This window comes from Lissotriton helveticus, chromosome 6 (assembly GCF_964261635.1).
Source record: "Lissotriton helveticus chromosome 6, aLisHel1.1, whole genome shotgun sequence".
NCBI classification, from domain to species: domain Eukaryota; kingdom Metazoa; phylum Chordata; class Amphibia; order Caudata; family Salamandridae; genus Lissotriton; species Lissotriton helveticus.
In genome coordinates, this window is record NC_136067.1 from 2,120,603,788 (window position 1) to 2,120,624,355 (window position 20,568).

Genomic DNA, 20,568 nt, shown 5'->3' on the forward strand with positions numbered 1-20,568 from the left:
AGTAATAATAACTATTTCTTTTTTACCCGCGATACCTATCCACTAACTAAGTAACCCACCCTGAGTTTATGGTATAGCATATTTGGGGAAAAGGAGGAGGTAATAATTTTTAAAAAATCTCTTTTTTTTGCTTGCATATAAGAACATAATCCCACCAAAATATGGGAGAGTTTGGTGGCTTCTCTTTCATATGTGTGTAATAACAAAAAGTGAGCAGGCCACAATACGAACAAAAAATTAGGCTAAATGCAATCTTATAGCATAGAGTAATTACCTCAAGACGGTCGACACAATAGAGAAATGTACCAAACTCGATAGTGGCATACATGGCAATATGACGCCCAGACACGTAAGGAAGGAATTGATGTGTATAAACTCATACGTGTAACCATCGAGTAAGGATGTCTTGCGGTTTTTGAAGTCAAATGAGCGAAAATACTAGGTATTTAAGGAGAAAAGAGAGACCGGCACAAAGGATTATAGGGAGCAACGGGAAGCACCACGCCACTTGATCCATAATAGAGGTGAGTGAGTCGAGAGGTTTGCCCTTACTAGGGGGGGAGATATTTTTGCTGTAAATAAGTACGTAGGGCTGAAAAACTTTGGCTTGCACCCTGAAAGGTTTTTTTCCTCTTCACTCATCTCCTGTTGTGTAAAAATAAAATTTTAGGCGAATTTTTCTGAAAAAGCATACATGTCATGATTCATTTGGAATGTATTGCATACCATACTGGGTACAAACTATAAACCTTTACTGAGCACTGATATTTCATTCTGATTGAGGCAATATTCAGACAAATAAAAAAAGGGAATGGTCCCTGAATTGGCATGGTTATTTGCGACTTCAAATACTGTTGTTTTCGGGTCCTCATATTCATTTGAGGAGGTGGAGGGTCCCTCTGTTGGTACCCTCCCCTGCCTCTGAAATCTGACTCGGCCCTTGTTCTGACCTCTCGCTAAAAAAGGCGGTGGTGCTTGATAGCACTGGTAGTGATATCCTCCCCTACCTCTTTGGGGTCGATAATCAGAGTTAAACCCCTCAAATGTATTAAAAGCTTCTCCTTCTGAATCTGCGGAATTTGTATCGGAAAAAGTTAAAACTTTTTTCTACTGAATCTGTCTATAGGATTGGGCCTCAGGTTCCTGTTGCCATTCCTGATAATAATCTGTTCTCAAATATGGATACGCTTTTTCTTGCGTATACCAACGAATATCCTTTTTTAATTTGTCTGTCTTTTTTTAATTAGATATTCCTCAAAGTCGTGTAGCTCCCCACTAAGGCTCCCTAGACTCTGTTTAGCATCCAGCCTACCAGCTTCGGCACCTTCAGCTAGTACAGAACCAGGCTGCCAGGCTGATCTTTCATCAGCCTAAATGGCATCATGTCAGCCCACTAATTGCGGCGTGTCTCCACTGTTACACTCCCTCTCATAACATTAGCTCCTCTCATCTCAACTTGCTGGAAATTCTTCTAGCCAAACGGAAGAAGCATGGCGGACTCCAGTTCTCTGTCCTTGCACCTCAACTTTGGAACTCTCATCCTGTTGAGCTTAGGTCTTTGTTCTTCCTTGTCCAATTTAGGAGGCAGCTAAAGACATGGCTGTTTGCCCAAGCATACTCCGACCAAGCTTCCCTCTCGCCATGGTCCCGATCCCAACACGAGTGCCAAGAAACCATAGGTGAACGCGTGCTTAACAAGTGTTTTTTACATAACATAACATCTTCCAGAGACGTCATGTTCTACATGATCCATAAAAGAGGTGAGTCGAGTGGTTCGCCTTTACTAGGGCGAAATATTTTTGCCATAATAAGTATCTAGGGCTGAGAGACAAAAGTCTGTGAGATCAGGGGCTGTTTGCATATTGGTTTAGAAAATTGTGGGCATTGCATAATAATGGTCGCACATGTTAAGAACGAATTCATTCACTCTCTAGTTCTTTTGTGGGAGCGGTATGAGTTCTTTATGCATTCATGGTATAGTTTTCTAATGGGAGCTCTGTGTATACTTTATTCAGTGATTGTGTGGTTCCAGAATGGGAGCTCTATGCGTGCTGTATTCATTCATTGTGTGATTTCGGAATGGGAGCCCTGGATGTGCTTTTTTCATTAATTGTGCGGTTCGCTAAAGGGAGCTCTACGTCGGCTTTATTCCTTCATTGTGTATTTTCCTAATTGGAGATCTTCGTGTGCTTCATTCATTCATCGAGTAGTTGACTGATAGGAGCTCAATGTGGGCTTTATTCATTCATTCTGTATTTAACTATTAGGAGCCTTGCGTGTGTTTTATCCATTCATTGTGCATTTCCCAAACAGAAGCTCTATGTGTCCTTTATTCATTCATTGTGTAGTGTTGTTGTGTGAGTTCTTCGTACGCTTTATTCATTCAGTGCGCAGTTCCCTAATGGGAGCTCTTCGTACGCTTTATTCATTCAGTGTGCAGTTCCCTTGTGGGAGATCCCGGTGAATGTTATTCCTTCATTCTGTTCTTACCTGATGTGAGTTGTAATTGCGCCATATTCATCCATTCATTCATTTATTCTGTAGCTCCTGGCTCGCAGTTAGACATGTGGTTCATTCAATCTTTTCTTCCCTACTAGGAGCTTCTTCTGAGTTGAATAATTAGTAAATAACCAGTCAATATTTGTTTCTTGTGGGGTTTGTTTCAAACCATTACAATGTGAAAATATACTTATATTAAGGTACAAACATATTTTCAAAAGCACAGCTTTAGATTCAAGATTATAGTACAGACTGAAGCTAAATCAGTGTATGACACTCATAGTTGCTACAGGTAAAATCTAGTGTGTACTGGTTACTCTAGCTGAAGCTGCTTGTAAGAGCTAGTGTTACTGTAAGGGTAATCTTCATAGTTCCTCGACCAAACAAGGAATTAAAAACATTTCCCAGTCTGGAGTCTTCCAGGTGCTCTTTCCATTTCTGCTGAGGGGCTCAAGGGGTCAGAGGTCGGTGTGCTTGTCTCCCTGAGGCCTCCTGGGACAGGAGCAGTTCAGGCCTTTTACTGTTAGTAAAACCCTGTCCTCATTAACAGTAAATCTCTTCTTAACTCTGAAGATGAAAGACACCAGTGAAGGAAGCTTTGCACTGACCCCGTGACGCTCACGGCTGCTCTTTCTTCCACAGACTCCAACAATGTTACATGTGGGACAAGCATAGTTCATCTGAGCCCTGGTCCTCCAAGGAGAAGCGAGAGCCAGACATATCTGTGTTGTGTGCGGCGCTGAGGGATCCACGGTGCCGCGTGCGGGAGCTCAGGTGAGTCCAGAGTCTTTCTTCATCATGTCCTTGTGAAGGTGGGGGGCGGTTACGTCATTCCCACCGAGACCATGTTAGGGTTAGACTTGGGGGCTCCTTTTACGGGTATGATCTTCTCTTCTGCTTTGAGCAGCAGGTATGAGATACAGTGAGGTTCACCTGTCTGCTCCTGTTGTTGTAAGATGGCTCAGCGATCAAATGCACCGATCCCAGGGGCCTGTGCTCAACCTTACGGTCATGGGCTCCTATTCTAGTGAGATGGCTTGGTGGCCCTGAGGCCATCACAGGCCCTTCTGTACCTGGGGGATGTTAGTCTGTGGAGAAGTGTGGCTCACTGCTTAGAGCGGCAGTCCCTGGTGTAGAGGCCTGGCCCGGGACCAGGGTTCAAATCCCGCCTCGGCTGATCTCGGCTGACCTCGGCGGTTCTTGGGCTCATAATTCCTTGGACCTGATTTCTCGCCTTGGTGCCTACTCTGAGCACGAGTCCCACGCTGCAACTCTGGGCAATAGCTTGCGTAGTCTCCACAACGGCCCCCTACAGCGCTGGGGATGCCTGGTTGCACCCCGGGGATGCCCAGGAGTGGACATTTCACGGGGAAAAGCCAGGACGGGTTCCCTAGCGGTATGAGTACAGCGCCAGGACACTCCGGAATCCGGAGTATTAGTGCGCTCTATAAATACGCCTACATTTACATTTACATTTGTATAGTAGAGGCCCCTTTGTTGCTGTTTTTATAGCGAGGGAGGGGTATCAGGGGGGCGCCACATATTTTTCCTCCAGAGGAGGCAAGAACCATCCACAAAGAAGGCTCTGAAGGGCTCACATGTTATCAGCAGCTTCATCCATGTTCACATGCAGCCCTCCTTTCATGCAATCACTATCACTTCATGTCAGCCTTTCGTCATGTCTTATCTTCAACAAACATACTACTGACACTATGCACATCACCATTTATATCCCATGAGACAGTTGGTATCTAAATAACCATTGGCAAATTCAAGAGGGCTGGTCTGTCATCTAGATACAGTATATCAAGATATGTGGACTATATTTGGACCGGGCCAATCGGGGGGGGACATCATTTGATATGGACTCTGATAATCTGGCTGAAGAGGTGTTCCAGAATCCATTGATATGTGGTGGCAATTTGGATGGTCCATTGTATCTGGGCTAGACTAGTCCTGTATTTTAACTTTCCTCGATGTAATGATGTAATTGAGTTATTGTGTAATAATCTAACGGGCTGCACATAACTGTGTGATGATTGGTATGTGATGTAATTATTTAAGATTACGTTTTAGAAGCACATGTTTCTCTCCTTTTTATGAATTTAGTAGATGTATTGATGTACTTGTGTACTTATTTATTCAAAATTACATGAAATTACTATTTATTGTATTTGTGGAAGGTAAAAGTGTGCCACATTCCTGTAGGAATTCATTTCTTGGAAATGAAAGATTTCTGATTCTGATTCAGTAACTCAAGTATTTATTACATGTCCTTTGTGAGTCAGTCCTTCAGAACTTTACTAGACGTCTTTCTCAAGTCAGAAGAAACAATGAGGTCTTCAAAAAGACTTCAGTCCTTCAGAACTTTACTAGACGTCTCTCTAAAGTCAGAAAAAACAGTGCGGTCTTCAAAAAGACTTCAGTCCTTCAGAACTTTACTAGACATCTCTCTAAAGTCAGAAGAAACAGTGTGGTCTTCAAAAAGACTTCAGTCCTTCAGAACTTTACTAGACGTCTCTCTAAAGTCAGAGGAAACAGTGTGGTCTTCAAAAAGACTTCAGTCCTTCAGAACTTTACTAGACGTCTTTCTCAAGTCAGAAGAAACAATGAGGTCTTCAAAAAGACTTCAGTCCTTCAGAACTTTACTAGACGTCTCTCTAAAGTCAGAAAAAACAGTGTGGTCTTCAAAAAGACTTCAGTCCTTCAGAACTTTACTAGACATCTCTCCAAAGTCAGAAGAAACAGTGGGGTCTTCAAAAAGACTTCAGTCCTTCAGAACTTTACTAGACGTCTCTCTAAAGTCAGAGGAAACAGTGTGGTCTTCAAAAAGACTTCAGTCCTTCAGAACTTTACTAGACATCTCTCTAAAGTCAGAAGAAACAGTGTGGTCTTCAAAAAGACTTCAGTCCTTCAGAACTTTACTAGACGTCTCTCTAAAGTCAGAAGAAACAGTGTGGTCTTCAAAAAGACTTCAGTCCTTCAGAATTTTACTAGACGTCTCTCTAAAGTCAGAAGAAACAGTGTGGTCTTCAAAAAGACTTCAGTCCTTCAGAACTTTACTAGACATCTCTCTAAAGTCAGAAGAAACAGTGTGGTCTTCAAAAAGACTTCAGTCCTTCAGAACTTCACTAGACATCTCTCTAAAGTCAGAAGAAACAGTGTGGTCTTCAAAAAGACTTCAGTCCTTCAGAACTTTACTAGACATCTCTCTAAAGTCAGAAGAAACAGTGTGGTCTTCAAAAAGACTTCAGTCCTTCAGAACTTTACTAGACGTCTTTCTCAAGTCAGAAGAAACAATGAGGTCTTCAAAAAGACTTCAGTCCTTCAGAACTTTACTAGACGTCTCTCTAAAGTCAGAAAAAACAGTGCGGTCTTCAAAAAGACTTCAGTCCTTCAGAACTTTACTAGACATCTCTCTAAAGTCAGAAGAAACAGTGTGGTCTTCAAAAAGACTTCAGTCCTTCAGAACTTTACTAGACGTCTCTCTAAAGTCAGAGGAAACAGTGTGGTCTTCAAAAAGACTTCAGTCCTTCAGAACTTTACTAGACGTCTTTCTCAAGTCAGAAGAAACAATGAGGTCTTCAAAAAGACTTCAGTCCTTCAGAACTTTACTAGACGTCTCTCTAAAGTCAGAAAAAACAGTGTGGTCTTCAAAAAGACTTCAGTCCTTCAGAACTTTACTAGACATCTCTCTAAAGTCAGAAGAAACAGTGTGGTCTTCAAAAAGACTTCAGTCCTTCAGAACTTTACTAGACGTCTCTCTAAAGTCAGAGGAAACAGTGTGGTCTTCAAAAAGACTTCAGTCCTTCAGAACTTTACTAGACATCTCTCTAAAGTCAGAAGAAACAGTGTGGTCTTCAAAAAGACTTCAGTCCTTCAGAACTTTACTAGAGGTCTCTCTAAAGTCAGAAGAAACAGTGTGGTCTTCAAAAAGACTTCAGTCCTTCAGAACTTTACTAGACGTCTCTCTAAAGTCAGAAGAAACAGTGTGGTCTTCAAAAAGACTTCAGTCCTTCAGAACTTTACTAGACATCTCTCTAAAGTCAGAAGAAACAGTGTGGTCTTCAAAAAGACTTCAGTCCTTCAGAACTTCACTAGACATCTCTCTAAAGTCAGAAGAAACAGTGTGGTCTTCAAAAAGACTTCAGTCCTTCAGAACTTTACTAGACATCTCTCTAAAGTCAGAAGAAACAGTGTGGTCTTCAAAAAGACTTCAGTCCTTCAGAACTTTACTAGACATCTCTCTAAAGTCAGAAGAAACAGTGTGGTCTTCAAAAAGACTTCAGTCCTCCAGAACTTTACCAGTCATCTCTCTAAAGTCAAAAGAAACAGTGTGGTCTTCAACAAGACTTCAGTCCTTCAGAACTTTACTAGACATCTCTCTAAAGTCAGAAGAAACAGTGTGGTCTTGAACAAGACTTCAGTCCTTCAGAACTTTACTAAATGTCTCTCTCAAGTCAGAAGAAACACTGTGGTCTTCAAAAAGACTTCACTCCTTCAGAACTTTACTAAATGTCTCTCTCAAGTCAGAAGAAACACTGTGGTCTTCAACAAGACTTCAGTCTTTCAGAACTTTACTAGACGTCTCTCTCAAGTCAGAAGCAATGCAACAACTGAATCTCTTTTCACAAACCCACCAGGCACCTCCTCTCTGCCGGATTCCTACTAGCACACATCCCACACATACTCAGAACCAGAGCCAGTGGTGAGCCTTCCTCTGCATCGCTCCTAAAGCTGGCCTCAACCTGCCGCTACACATCAGGGCCATCTCTTCAATTCTCGATATTCGCAAGAACTGAGTACATGGCTCTTCAAAGAGACTCCCCTCACCAGCCCAGGGCCAGTCCAGACTTGATGTTGCTTACAGCGCCAGGATACCCTGCCGGGTGACAGTGCCCTTTGCAAATACCCATCCCCATATCATCCCCATCCCCACCGGTCAAGGTGGAAGAAGTGACGGTTAGAAAAGGTTTTTTGACCGAAATTAACAAGGGGGCTGAAGAGGATAGGAAGTGCAGTCTGGGACTCACAATGTGTCAAATATCGAACACAACTTTTTACCATCAGGAAAAAAGGGTAAAACTTAGTTCTCTCTGTTATAGAGAAACGTACATCCTATGGTGACACATCTAAGGCTTTAAAATCAGTCGTTTTGATGCGAAACAAATCAGCTTTATCCTTCCATTGCAAAGAAAATTAAAAAGCTCCTTAACATCCCTTGAAAAGGAATGATTAGGCCTCAAGGGAATTTTAGGATGGAGAGAACACAAAGCTCTGTATACCAGAAGATGCTTACCAACTGGTTCCTTCTAAATCACTGTGAGAAAGCGGATTGTTGTATGGTGCGGTTGTGTCTCCTCACAGTGTAACAATGACACAATTCTGTATGAGGTCTAGTTAGATTAGTTTGAAAAACCTTAACTCAGCCCTGGGTAGTTCTGGCATGGAGGAGTCTTTATCAAAGGAGCAAGTGTAAAGCATTGTGAAGTACAAAAACAGTTGAATAAGAAAGAAATTCAACACAAGGAAATGGTAATACCAATTTATAAGAAGAGGTTGTATTTTCTATTTAAATAGACACCGCAGCAATATAATTCAACTGAAGGATTTCAGAGTTAAGAATTTGTTCACTGCGTGCAATAAAACAGTAATCAACGTCACAGGGATCAGTTTACAGTTCAGTTCCAGGTCCTATGGATGGAGTGGCATAGAAGTCAGTGGGGTGGTTTTGATGCCAGGGATGCAGGATGCTGAAGGTCCTGTGGATGGAGCGGCATAGACGTCAATGGAGTGGTCTTGATGCAAAGGAATGCAGGATGCTGAAGATGCTCAAGGATGCTGAGCCGGTGATGGGGGTCTTCATGTGGCTGCCCCTTGGTCCGTCAGAAGAGGGGGTGACTTTGGCATCCGGGGGCGATGTCCAGCGAAGTCCAGGTGAAGTTTAGAGCAAAACCAGTTGCCACTGGCCCACTGTTTTTAGGTCTCGGCCTAACCCTGCGCATGCGCTGGTCTGGCTGAGACATTTAGTAGCTGCTTTGAAAAGTGCTACTTTTCCGGCGACCAGCTTACTATCATGCGCACAAGCGCACTCGTGACGTGCTCAGCTGCCATTTGGCTTCTTTTATTGCGCGTGTGAAGGCCCTCCCTCTCTTGTTGTCTTTGTCCTTTGCGCCACCTCTTTTCGCTCTCCCATGTCCCTATATTCTCACCATGCCCTTCTGCAGCCGCTCTATCGCCTCCTGGACACAGCGTGTTCGGTTCTGCGACATTTACCCGGTGTTAAGGGGGCTCTGCATGGCTCTCCTTGGCCTTGGGCTGCCAGGCCCCACAGCTGGGGTGCTGTATGTGTTTTAGGAGGCGGAATATTTGTGCTGGCTGGGTTGGCACCAACTCTTCCTGTGTCAGCTTTAAAAATAGGGGGGAATTATTTACTAGGATCAAACCACATTCTTTTTCGAGTTCCGCCAACCTCCTGTGTCTATTATTGTTTTTACATATTTATTTCTAGCTTTTTCCTTTTGGATGTTCTCCCTGGCATGTTTATTCACTCCTGTGTTCACCACTTCACAAACTTAGTTTATTCTGTTGCCTCGTCTACAGATGTATCCGGGTGTGAGCCTTCCACTGGCGCGTTTTGTTGGCACGAGATAGGCAGAAGCTTCATTCTCCACCTCTTAATTGCCCGTGCTGTTCCTAATTATTCCTAATAGCTGTGCTTGCACAGCTCCCAACCCTCCTTCTGGGACGCGTGGGCACTTTACAAAGCCCGAGAGGGAGGGTGTGCGATCCATCTGCCTGTCAGACACACTGTAGTGTATTTGTGGATTTTGTGCGTATTGGACCTTGACGAGGCTGGCTCCTTTGCTCCCAACAGTGGCCACTTTCCTTGCCTGTGCCTGATTGTGTAATACAACAAAGAGAAGGAAGGAAAGCTTGAATTGCTCTCAGCTGCATTTTTGCCCATCCTTTCTCACTCACTATATCACACTACATAGAACCCAGCCATATGTAGATCAGCCTTCGTCCTGCTCCAATAGGAACACTCCAGCCCAAACCACCGGCACTGGTCCTCTCCAAATGGGAATACAGGCAATCCCAGACTGCTGATGGACTAGGAAGGCCTCGTTAGTGGTGCCGAGCCTGAGTCCTGTGGCACACTGCTTCTCGTGACATTGGTTCTGTGGTGCCACTCCAGAGGGAAGTTTTCCTTATAGAAGCAGGGTTCGAGCCAGTGCTAGGAATTTGGAGATGCAGTGTATTACATTCTTTGTCTTAGCTTAATTTCTGACTGCTAAAGTGGGGTCTTCACCAGACAACTTTGTAATGTGTTTCTGTTTTTATTTGTGGCATTTATTGATAGATTTAAAAAAGAGTAGTACAAAAAACAATATCATATGTTCATATACATCAAAAACTAATTTCAATAACATCAGTAAAAGTGTTACCAAGAGAGAACAAGCATTGGCATAGCCAATAGGTCTCGCTTTTGGGACCTTCTAAGTATTTAGTTATGCAGCACAATATCCTTGGTGCAACAACATCAACTGTTGCGTGGCTAAACACTTATAAGGTCCCAAAGGCGAGACCTATTGGCTATGCCAATGCTTGTTTAATTTGCAGTACCGTCTGTGCTTCACTATAAACTGTACTCTGATGACTCTTGGGTCCAACAGACTCGGGCACAACTTTTGAGCAAAACAAACATGAGCCCTCGGGTCTACCAAGAGAGAGAAAAAAGGCAAAGAAGGCTGACTAGAAAGAAGGCGTCTCCTTGAAGGACTGTTTCTCTCACCCACCAGAGGTGGCATGCTTCATCATTGGGAATCCTCCTCGCACCATGAACCCTTGTCATGGTGCGGGCTACAACCCCTTGGCTGCAAGGGAGGAGCTCAGGGATTTTTTTTGTGTATCATAGGTTGTTTCTAAAACAAAATGTGAGCTAGGAGAGTGTTATGAGGGGTGCATTGTGGGTAGTTAAGTGGATTAAAACTAGCTACAGGGTTTACCACATACTAGGATTAAAAATAGAAAGTACGACAGAAACCATTAGACCCAATCCTATTGAACTCAGATCAACATGTTTCAGCCAATTACCTAGAGAGTTTTGTGGCTTTCTTGAGGATCTTAAATAAGCTACTGCTGTGAAAGTTATTTCTGCAACAGTGTGCAAAAATTGTACATCAAGGCAAAGAGCCGGTATATTGGATTTGATATGAGACCAGGATAGCAAGATGATGGATTCACTGGTGGTACTTGTAAGGGGACATAAACAATATATCGAACAGTTTATGGATTGGTAACAACTCTAAACAAGTCAGCTAGTTTGTCAAATTTAGAAGTCACACAGTCTGCCAAGAAGAATTCTTACATAAGCATGTGTTGAAAAAGGAAGTGAATCCCATCTAACACCCACAAAGTACCCTATACCAAAGGGTGTTGAGCAGTTCCTAGGGCTTAATATGACACCATGAAAGGATGCCTTGGATAAGGATCACTCACCTGCAGAGTCAGGCATAGTGCCGCAGCTGTCCTAAGCATAGGTGATTGAGGTGCAAATGAGTCTCCAACCTGTTTGACAAAGGTTGTAGCATTAATGTCATGTCTAGGTTCAAATTTTATAGCAACAAGCATAATAAAAGTGAAGACCAAGTCAACTCATATGTGTGATAAAAACATCTCAAATAAAGGAAGGCAACCCTCCCTCTGTTTGTTTTGCTGCAGACAGAGAGGGAATGCCCAAGTGTGTCTATTGTCAATGATGCAGAGTATAATAAAGTTATTATGAAGAAAGCTAAACGCCACTCAGTAGGAATTTTAACTGTTCTTAGAATTCGGGTTACTCCGAGCTCTCCGTACAAAAAGTGGAGAGGGCAGCCAGCGTGCTCCCAGTGCAGCCAGGTGGAGGCGTGAAAATACGGCTGAGTAAAGAGGCTTCGTAAACCGTGGCTCTAGTATGGTTACTAGAGACTCATCCACACAGTAAGAATATTATCAGTGTTGTGGTGTCCTGCGGAAAGGTGCAGCCAGTGAACGGCTTGTGTCATGCGCCGTCAAGTACGAGTGCTTGTAGACCAAGCAAAGGTCATCTGGGCAGGGGCGGCTCTAGGCTCATGGTGGCCCTGGGCAGGGAGCCTAGGTAGGGGGCCCCAGAAAAGGGGGTCCAGGTGGGGCGGAGCGTGGAGGCCAGTAAAGATGGGGGGTCAGAGTGTTTAGAAGTGGAACAGAGCCGGAGGCCGCCAAATCCCTGCCAGGGACTGCCACACAAATATGTATCCATCCTCAGAGGATTATTATATTAAGGATATATATTGGCGTGGTGGCCCCTGGGGTTTGGTGGCTCTGTGTAGGTGCACAGCTTGCACATGCCTTAGGCCGCCCCTGATCTGGGGATCAAATCCATCAATGCAATGGTGCATGGAAAACTGTCGTAAAGTGCAGCATTGCAGAAGGTTGAGCAGCGGGGGGTGCGGTGCTACTCCACCGTATAATAACCAAACTGCGGGAGTAAAAAGAAAACAGCATATTGCATTTCAAAAGAGGCTCACCGCTTGTGTGGTAATATGCATCTTAAGAAGCAGGCAGTGGTAATTTGAAGTCAAACTAATGAACTGCAGCAATGCCCAGAGAGTGGCCGTGACACGCCGCACTGTGGAAGCTGCACAGCGGGTGAAGGAGACTGACACCCAGTGGAGTCACCCCTCCGACTCCGGCGGGCCCTTGTGCGTGTTGCCGGGGGTCATGCTTTTCCTTGTCACCCTCGTGGTCAATGAGGGACACTTAACTTACAGTCCCTTGCTAGCCCTGGCACCATAGACTAGGGACATATCTGTAAGTTATCCTTAGCCAATAGTGGGTAAACCAATTAATCATACACCTTTATGGGTCACAGCACTGGCACTGTGGCCGATTGTCAGAAGTCAGTGCCCTTCCAGAGTTGAAAACCAGCAGCAATTGGAATATGACCTGCTGAAATGGCCAAAAATGTGAGTTCATAGTCCTACAAGCAAAAGGACCAATCTTTCATTAAAAACACCCGCTAATGCAGACAGGCTGTAGGATGCTGTCTCTATATATAATGTACTAAACATGAAGTACACTGTGCAGAGAGGCCTTTGGATCCCTAATAGGTGTGCAGAGGTAAAAGCAGATCAATCGAATTCTCTTTCTGGGGAAGTGGGTGAGAAGTTAGGCTTATCAAAGCACAATCTGGAGTTGGAATAGTAATTTTTACCTCTACGCTATCCAACGCTTTCCCTACTGTAGCACCCACTGGAGTTGGAATAGTAATTTTTACCTCTATGCTATCCAACGCTTTCCCTACTGTTGCACCCTCTGGAGTGGGAATAGTAATTTTTACCTCTACGCTATCCAACGCTTTCCCTACTGTAGCACCCACTGGAGTTGGAATAGTAATTTTTACCTCTACGCTATCCAACGCTTTCCCTACTGTAGCACCCACTGGAGTTGGAATAGTAATTTTTACCTCTACGCTATCCAACGCTTTCCCTACTGTAGCACCCACTGGAGTTGGAATAGTAATTTTTACCCTTACGCTATCCAACGCTTTCCCTACTGTAGCACCCACTGGAGTGGGAATAGTAATTTTTACCCCTACGCTGTCCAACACTTTCCCTACTGTTGCACTCTCTGGAGTTGGAATAGTAATTTTAACCCCTACGCTGTCCAACACTTTCCCTACTGTTGCACTCTCTGGAGTTGGAATAGTAATTTTAACCCCTACGCTGTTCAACACTTTCCCTACTGTAGCACCCACTGCAGTTGGAATAGTAATTTTTACCCCTACGCTATCCAACACTTTCCCTACTGTAGCACCCACTGGAGTTGGAATAGTAATTTTTACCCCTTCGCTATCCAACGCTTTCCCTACTGTTGCACTCCCTGGAGTTGGAATAGTAATTTTTACCTCTACGCTATCCACTGCTTTCCCTACTGTAGCACCCACTGGAGTTGGAATAGTAATTTTTACCCATACGCTATCCAACGCTTTCCCTACTGTTGCCCCCTCTGGAGATGGAATAGTAATTTTTACCTCAACGCTATCCAACGCTTTTCCTACAGTTACACCCTCTGGAGTTGGATTTGTTTTTTTACCCCTACGCTATGCAACGCTTTACTACTGTTCCACCCTTTGGAGTTGGAATAGTAATTTTTACCCCTACGCTATCCAACGCTTTCCCGACTGTTACAGCCTCTGGAGTTGGAATAGTAATGTATACCCTTAAGCTATCCAACGTTTCCCTACTGTTCCACCATCTGGAGATGGAATAGTAATTTTTACCCCTACCCTATCCAAAGCTTTCCCTACTGTAGCACCCTCTGGAGTTGGAATAGTAATTTTTATCTCTACGCTATCCAACGCTTTTCCTACTGTAGCACCCAATGTTATCATTATTGTAGTTTTTTTGGGACTTTGAATAGTATTTTTTTTATTTAGCTATTTAATATTTTTATTATTATTTTTGATAATGTTGTATAATAATAATTTTAAAAATATAGAAAGGATATTTAATTTTTTTAATGTAATAAATATAATTATTTACTATTTATTTATGTTATTGTTTTATGTTTAGATGTATTTGTCATTTATAATATTTTAAAATATTTTTTGAGTTATTCAAATAATTGTTAAAACTTATTATTAAGTAAGTAAATATTATATATTTTATGTATATATTAATTAATGTTATATTATTGAATATGTATTATTTATTAATTTTAAACATTATTAAATATTTTTAACTATGTTTATTTGGTTGATAAGTATTATTTACTTTATTTTACAATTTTTTTAATTACAAAAAAACCCGATATTTTTAATTACGATATTTTTAACATTGATATATTTTTCTCGATATTTTTGTACTTACCATGTTGTAGATAGGATGTCAATATTTTTGCCTTCGATATTCCAGCGTTGATTTTTCTGTAGGTCGATATGTTGTACATCGATATTATGTCAGTGATTCTTATCAAAGTTAAGGCTCAGAGCCTCTCTTGCTTTTCTGTTCAGAACACCTGAGGAAGACTTCAAAACAACAGGACACAACACAAACACTCTTCAAAATACGACTTTGCACTCTTTAGAATACCACAATACAATATAGCCAACGCTCACCACTCATTTGGCAAGTGTTGCAGTGAGTTGCCATATATCAAATAGCAATAATACACATGTTTAATAAATGCATATAGTAAATGTAGATACACAAGAATAAATGCATAGAAAATAACTGCATGTACACAAGAATAGGTCATTAGAACTTGGAATAATTCACCGGCTGTCTGTCTTGCATCATGCTGACAGCACGACTGGGGAACCTGTTGACAGTCTCGGCAGAAGCTCTTCAACTGGGAAAGGTCTCTAGGCGGTGCATCCACCCATAGAAGAGTTCCTGTCAAAGCGCCAAGAGGTCTCCATCTTTTTTATCCTACTAACATGGTGAGAGGCTTCTAGAAGCCCCCCTGCCTTCATATGCACTGTCAGTGCTGGCTGCAATACCTGTGTCGAGGTCACTCAACGGAGCTGGTCAGGCTCGATAAGAGATTTGGCAGAATTCTTCACTTTCTCAGTCTTGGGCACAGGTCGCATCTCACACTGTCTGTTCTAGCAGCTTATCTCTCCCACTCAATGAAGTGAGAAACATAAACAATTCTGTGTGAGAGAGTAACCTGGGGCCTGCCTGCGTTCACTGCTGAAAGGCAGGGTCAGACAGACACAAGATGAGACCATGCTCACAAATGTAGTTAAAGCAACATGGGGTCAATGGTCAACACGTGATATCACACTATATATATGCCTTTAGCATTACACTCCACTCCTTGGCCATTGACTACTAAATAGCATAACCTGTATGCGTAAATGTCATAGTTCTAGGATGAAACAAGGATATAAAGTTAGGCACACATCCTATACAGCAACAAATAGATATCAAGATACAAAGTATAATAAAAATGGCACTTAAAATATAACGAAATTGTCCAAAGTTGGGCAACCAATCAAATAACCAATCCCACCATCCCTTGTCCACATCTTGCTTCACTCCCTTGACTAATTCATGCAGTGCATTAAGATGCGAACGGATAGACGTGAAATGGTCAAACAAATTGAAACAGCGCAAACCTTCAAAATCTGCACAGCCATGGTTATGTTTAAAAAGAAAATAATTTGCATCTCTATTTTGTAAAGTGACTTTTCTTATTTCCTGAACAATTAATAGAAATTCAGCTAACGCAGTAGAAGTTTCATTTATGATTCTTACCACTGAACATGAACACATGTTTATTATCCTACTATTATACCCAGTTAACCCTTGAACGCCTTCTATGGAATTAGCTAGACTAATATATTCAGTTTTGGCTAACAAGGTAATTTCAGAATCACAGTCTTTAGACTACTGAAATGCGTCTCTAACATAGCGAGAATGTAAAGAGGAATGCAAAGGAAACATCATTAGTCCTAATCGTGTTAATGGTCCACCAGTCGGGTTCACTAGAATGTATGTGTTTTACGCATTGCCGCACAAAAAGAGCCATCCCTTGGGTAATTTACCATGCCTAAAGTAACTAGCAACAAACACTAACGGGCCCATTAGGAAGGCGGGCGGATTGCCCCCGTCAGGCTGGCGGTAGCCACCGCCGGCCTGGCGGGGTCAATCGGCCCACCAGAATGACCCGCCGCCATATTAACATGGCTGGGGTGTCCGGGGCGGATGGCGGAAAAGGTTTAATATGGTGGCGCTGTCTTTCAGACACCGCCAGCCATATTACAATGTGCTGCAACAGATGCCTTTCCATGGCAGCGATGCCGCCATGGAAAGGCAGGCGGTATTCACTTCGGAGGCCCCCTGCGGGTCCCCGGAGTGAAGGCGAGGTGGGGGTGCACACGGGGGGTACCTGTGGTACCCCCCAGCATTTGCATACACAAAGCGGCAGGCACCGCGCGGTGCCTGCAGCTTTGAGGATGCAAATGCATACATGCATTTTTAGCATTGTTGTCGGCCGTGCTGAGAGCACGGCCTGCCACAATGTTAAAAATGCAGGATGCGCCTGCCACTGTGGCGGGCGCATCCTAATACCCTCCACTGGACCCCCGCCCTTATGGGGATGGCAGGCGAACAAAGTCCGCCCACCATCCTAATGGCCCCCTAAGTGTTTACAAGACATATTGCTATTTACTGTGGTAGACCAACTATGGCTCCTTAATGGACTCAAGGTATGTTGCTCTCCCTCCATCTTTACCCCAACGGATGGCATGGTTCCCCCTGAGGTACTCACTTTCGAGCGAGCGGTCCTGTCGAGTTTGAAAAAGAAACCCAACATCAAACAATTTAACAACCTGTCAAATGCTGAAAGACAAGCCATGGACACATTAAGTAATGATGTCACGATTGTGATCAAACAAGCAGACAAGGGAGGCGCCACGGTCATACAGGATCGTTGTGACTATGATCTCGAATGTAGACGGCAACTTTCCAACACCACCCATTACAGGCCCCTACCTGTGGATCCCACCAAGTGCCTGACCACCACCATCATGAGTCTGGTGATTGAAGCCGAAACCAATGAGTGGATTACTAAGAAGGAGGCCGATTTCCTTATTACTCCGGAACCCATAACACCATACTTCTACACCCTTCCAAAAATCCACAAAGGCATCACACCAGTCCCCGGCAGACCAATAGTCTCCGGCATTGGATCCCTCTTGGAACCCCTGTCCCAGTTTTGCGATGTCTTCCTACAACCAGTAGTGAAAAAGATTCCCTCCCACCTCCAGGATACCAGGGATGTCCTTCGTTTGATAAATGATGCGGACGGAAGAACAGATGCTGACCTCCTACTAACTTTGGACGTGGAAGCTCTTTACACGAACATTCCCCAACAGGCAACCTTAGAGGCAGTGGAATCCACCCTGAGACTGGAAGAATGGACATCCCCCACCTCCTTTATCATGGAGTTAGCCAACATAGCCCTTACAGAGAACTTTTTCAAATACGAATCAGAACTGTTCCATCAGATCCGTGGAACTTCTATGGGATCTACCTTCGCGCCGAGTGTAGCCTGTATCTACATGGCTGCCTTCGAAAAAACCTACATCTACCCTCCAGAACACAACCCCTTTCGTGAGAACCTCACCCTATGGCGTCGTTACATAGACTACATCCTAATTTTTTGGAAAGGCGATCGGACCAGTTGCGACGCGTTCTGCACATGGATCAACCACCAAGATCCATATTTGAAATTCACAGGAACCATCTCTCAACATTCTATACCTTTCCTGGACCTTACCATTGTACTGGGCCCATCGGAGATTTCGACCACCCTCTACAAAAAGGAGACCGTTATAAATAGCCTTTTGCTCTATAACAGTCACCACACAAGAGCACTGAGGGATAATCTCCCTTTTGGTCAATTTTTAAGGCTCCGTAGGAACTGTACCACCACTTCCGACTACCAACAGGAAGCAAACCTTCTACAACATAAACTCCAGGAGAGGGGATACCCAACAAGACTACTGCGACGCTCAGCAAAGAGAGCCCTGAACAACAACAGGGAATCCCTGCTAGAAACTCACACTAAGGAGAAGGAGGATCTGATCACTTGCGTAACATCCTACACGAAGAATTCCTCCTTCATCAAAAAAACAGTGAACTCCCATTGGGGCATACTGAACTCGGTCAATCTAGACATCCCGCGCCCACGTTTCGCTTTCAAAAGAACCTCCAACTTGAAGGATCAATTGGTCCACACCCGTCCAAAAATGACTAGTACCCGACCTCAAAACACACTTTGGGATCTGCCCCAAGTGACGGGGCATTACCGCTGTGGCAACTGTGTCGTTTGCCCTCAAACTACCCAAACCAAAACTGTTCAACTCTCAGATACATTCATTTGGCACCTAAACAGACATACAAACTGCAACAGCAGCAAGTGCATTTACATGTTGACGTGCCCCTGTGATCTGAAATATATCGGAATGACGACACGCACAGTAAAGACACGCATCATGGAACATAACAGCAATATCCGCTGCCATAAGACTCATACCCGCCTGTATGAACACTGTAATCAACAGAGCCATGTTGCAGAGGACATGCATTGGGTAATACTGGAGTGGCATCCCTCATCAAACCAACAGGCCCTGTTCAAAATTGAACAGAGATGGGTTCACCGCTTGCATCTAGACACTGAGGGACTAAATGACTCCGTCCCCTGGAACACACTTACTCGATAAGTCTCCACTTGGCTACCTCACCTGTGTGATCGGTAATTTAGAGACTCGGCCACTCTGGCTGTATTAGACACATCTATCCCACACATTTTCAAGTGGAACACTTTTACATCCCACCCCCAGATGGCGCGCAGACTGATATGATGACAGACACACGCCGTCATCCCCACACACTGGGCCACTGCGCCTTCTTGTAAACGTGGCGCTTAGCAACTAGCAGACTGACACGCCCCCCCCCCTTTTACAATTACCAACCTCTAGACAAAAGGGTGCTTTTATAAATCTCCATTGGGCTACCACACCCGTGTGAATGGTACTTTAGTAACTTTGCGAATCTGGCTTCACCAGACGCACCCATCCCACTCATCTTTAAGTACAACACTCCTTCATCCCACCCCAAGATGGCGCCTAGATTGATACGATGACAGACACACGCCGTCATCCCCACACACTGGACCTCTGCGCCTGTCTGAAAACGTGTCGCTTAGCAACCGGCAATACTGACACGCCCCCAATTACAATCATAAACCTCGAGATAAAAGTGCGTTGAGAACCCCTTCGCACTGCCAGCTGCTTTACGACCGAGCAGCGCCGGTCATGCGGACCTAGGTACAGAGGTAACTTCCTCGCGCCATCAAGGTAAGGGGGTTATTGAGCTGGATGCAGCCTCCAGATCTTGGAGGTATGCTGCAAACTTACAGACCACGTCCGCTGACCACGGATTTTCTGCCGCCGGGGGAATACGGGGGAGTGGCCCTCCACTGGGCTGTCAGTGCAGTTCCGGGGCCGCTGTGGTGCTCGGGTCCCTGGCCGCCACGGCAGCTATCCCCGTGGGCCGTTATGGACTGGCGGCCCGCTACTTACACCTACCCACCTCTGGGACTCTGGTGTTGGGTTGAGTTGGTCTGCTTGGGCGTGTCGTTTTGTGGGCACCGCGGATCCCACCCGGGGAGGCGCTGTGGGTGCTGCGGTGACCCGGGATTAATCTGCTGGGTTCCCAGCTGGGCTGCGGCTCACACTGAACGGTATACTTCCGCTATTATCACCGGCTGGTTTGTAAAATCACATTGAGACAGGCTGTTTGTTTCCTTTCTTTTTCGGCAATGAACCTTCTTGCCTTGAGCTAAGACCATTGCTCCGCTTAAATGCACTTAGAATCCCCTATTCATCCCTTATCCCTCCAGATTATCAGTTGATAGCACAGGTCCCACCCAAGCAGTCTGCGGGGACCGGCAACAGCTACTGAGGGTAAGTCCAAAGAATTTGTTTTTAATCTCTTACTAGTAGTCCGCAAGAGACCCTCCTTTGGCACACATTTCCTCAAACTGCTATCTAGATTTATTCTTTAAATCTACCGACCGGGAATATGTATAGTGGCAATCCCACATGGTATGCTATACCTGATCAAAACTCACTAAAGTCTCAAACATAGCTCCACCTCTCTCCTCTCTTCTAGTTATTCACAATCCGGGTGAATGCATAAACAGCGGTTCTTACCTTGAATCTAGGATTGTATGATAACCCCTTGGAGAATAGTCATTACTACATGTTTTTCTCCCATCTTCCCATAGGGCGGACTACAATACAGGAACTCCCCCTGTTCCAGTTCCTGACCCCTCAGGTTGTATTCATTTAACGCCGCGGCCCACCTTGGGCTCTTTCTCTAGTTTATGAGCACTTTAGGTCCTGATGAATTGCCGTGATGGCATGAAACATGTCGACCTGATCACTAATGAGGGTTGAACGGGTCTCCCACACATAGCCTGGTTGAATCCCCATACCCCTCTTATTTTTAACAAGGTAGTTAGCTACAGGAA

The 20,568-nt window shown here is 44.3% G+C and overlaps 1 protein-coding gene across 1 annotated transcript in view; it reads left to right on the forward strand.

Annotated features, from left to right (window-relative positions):
* The window catches only part of LOC144763080 (uncharacterized), a 397,233-nt gene that overhangs the window by 228,297 nt on the left and 148,368 nt on the right, over positions 1-20,568 (forward strand). The window contains exon 5 of the mRNA XM_078648381.1: positions 1,582-1,760. Coding sequence (XP_078504507.1) covers positions 1,582-1,760 — 179 coding nt within the window. The remainder of the gene's footprint in view (positions 1-1,581; positions 1,761-20,568) is intronic.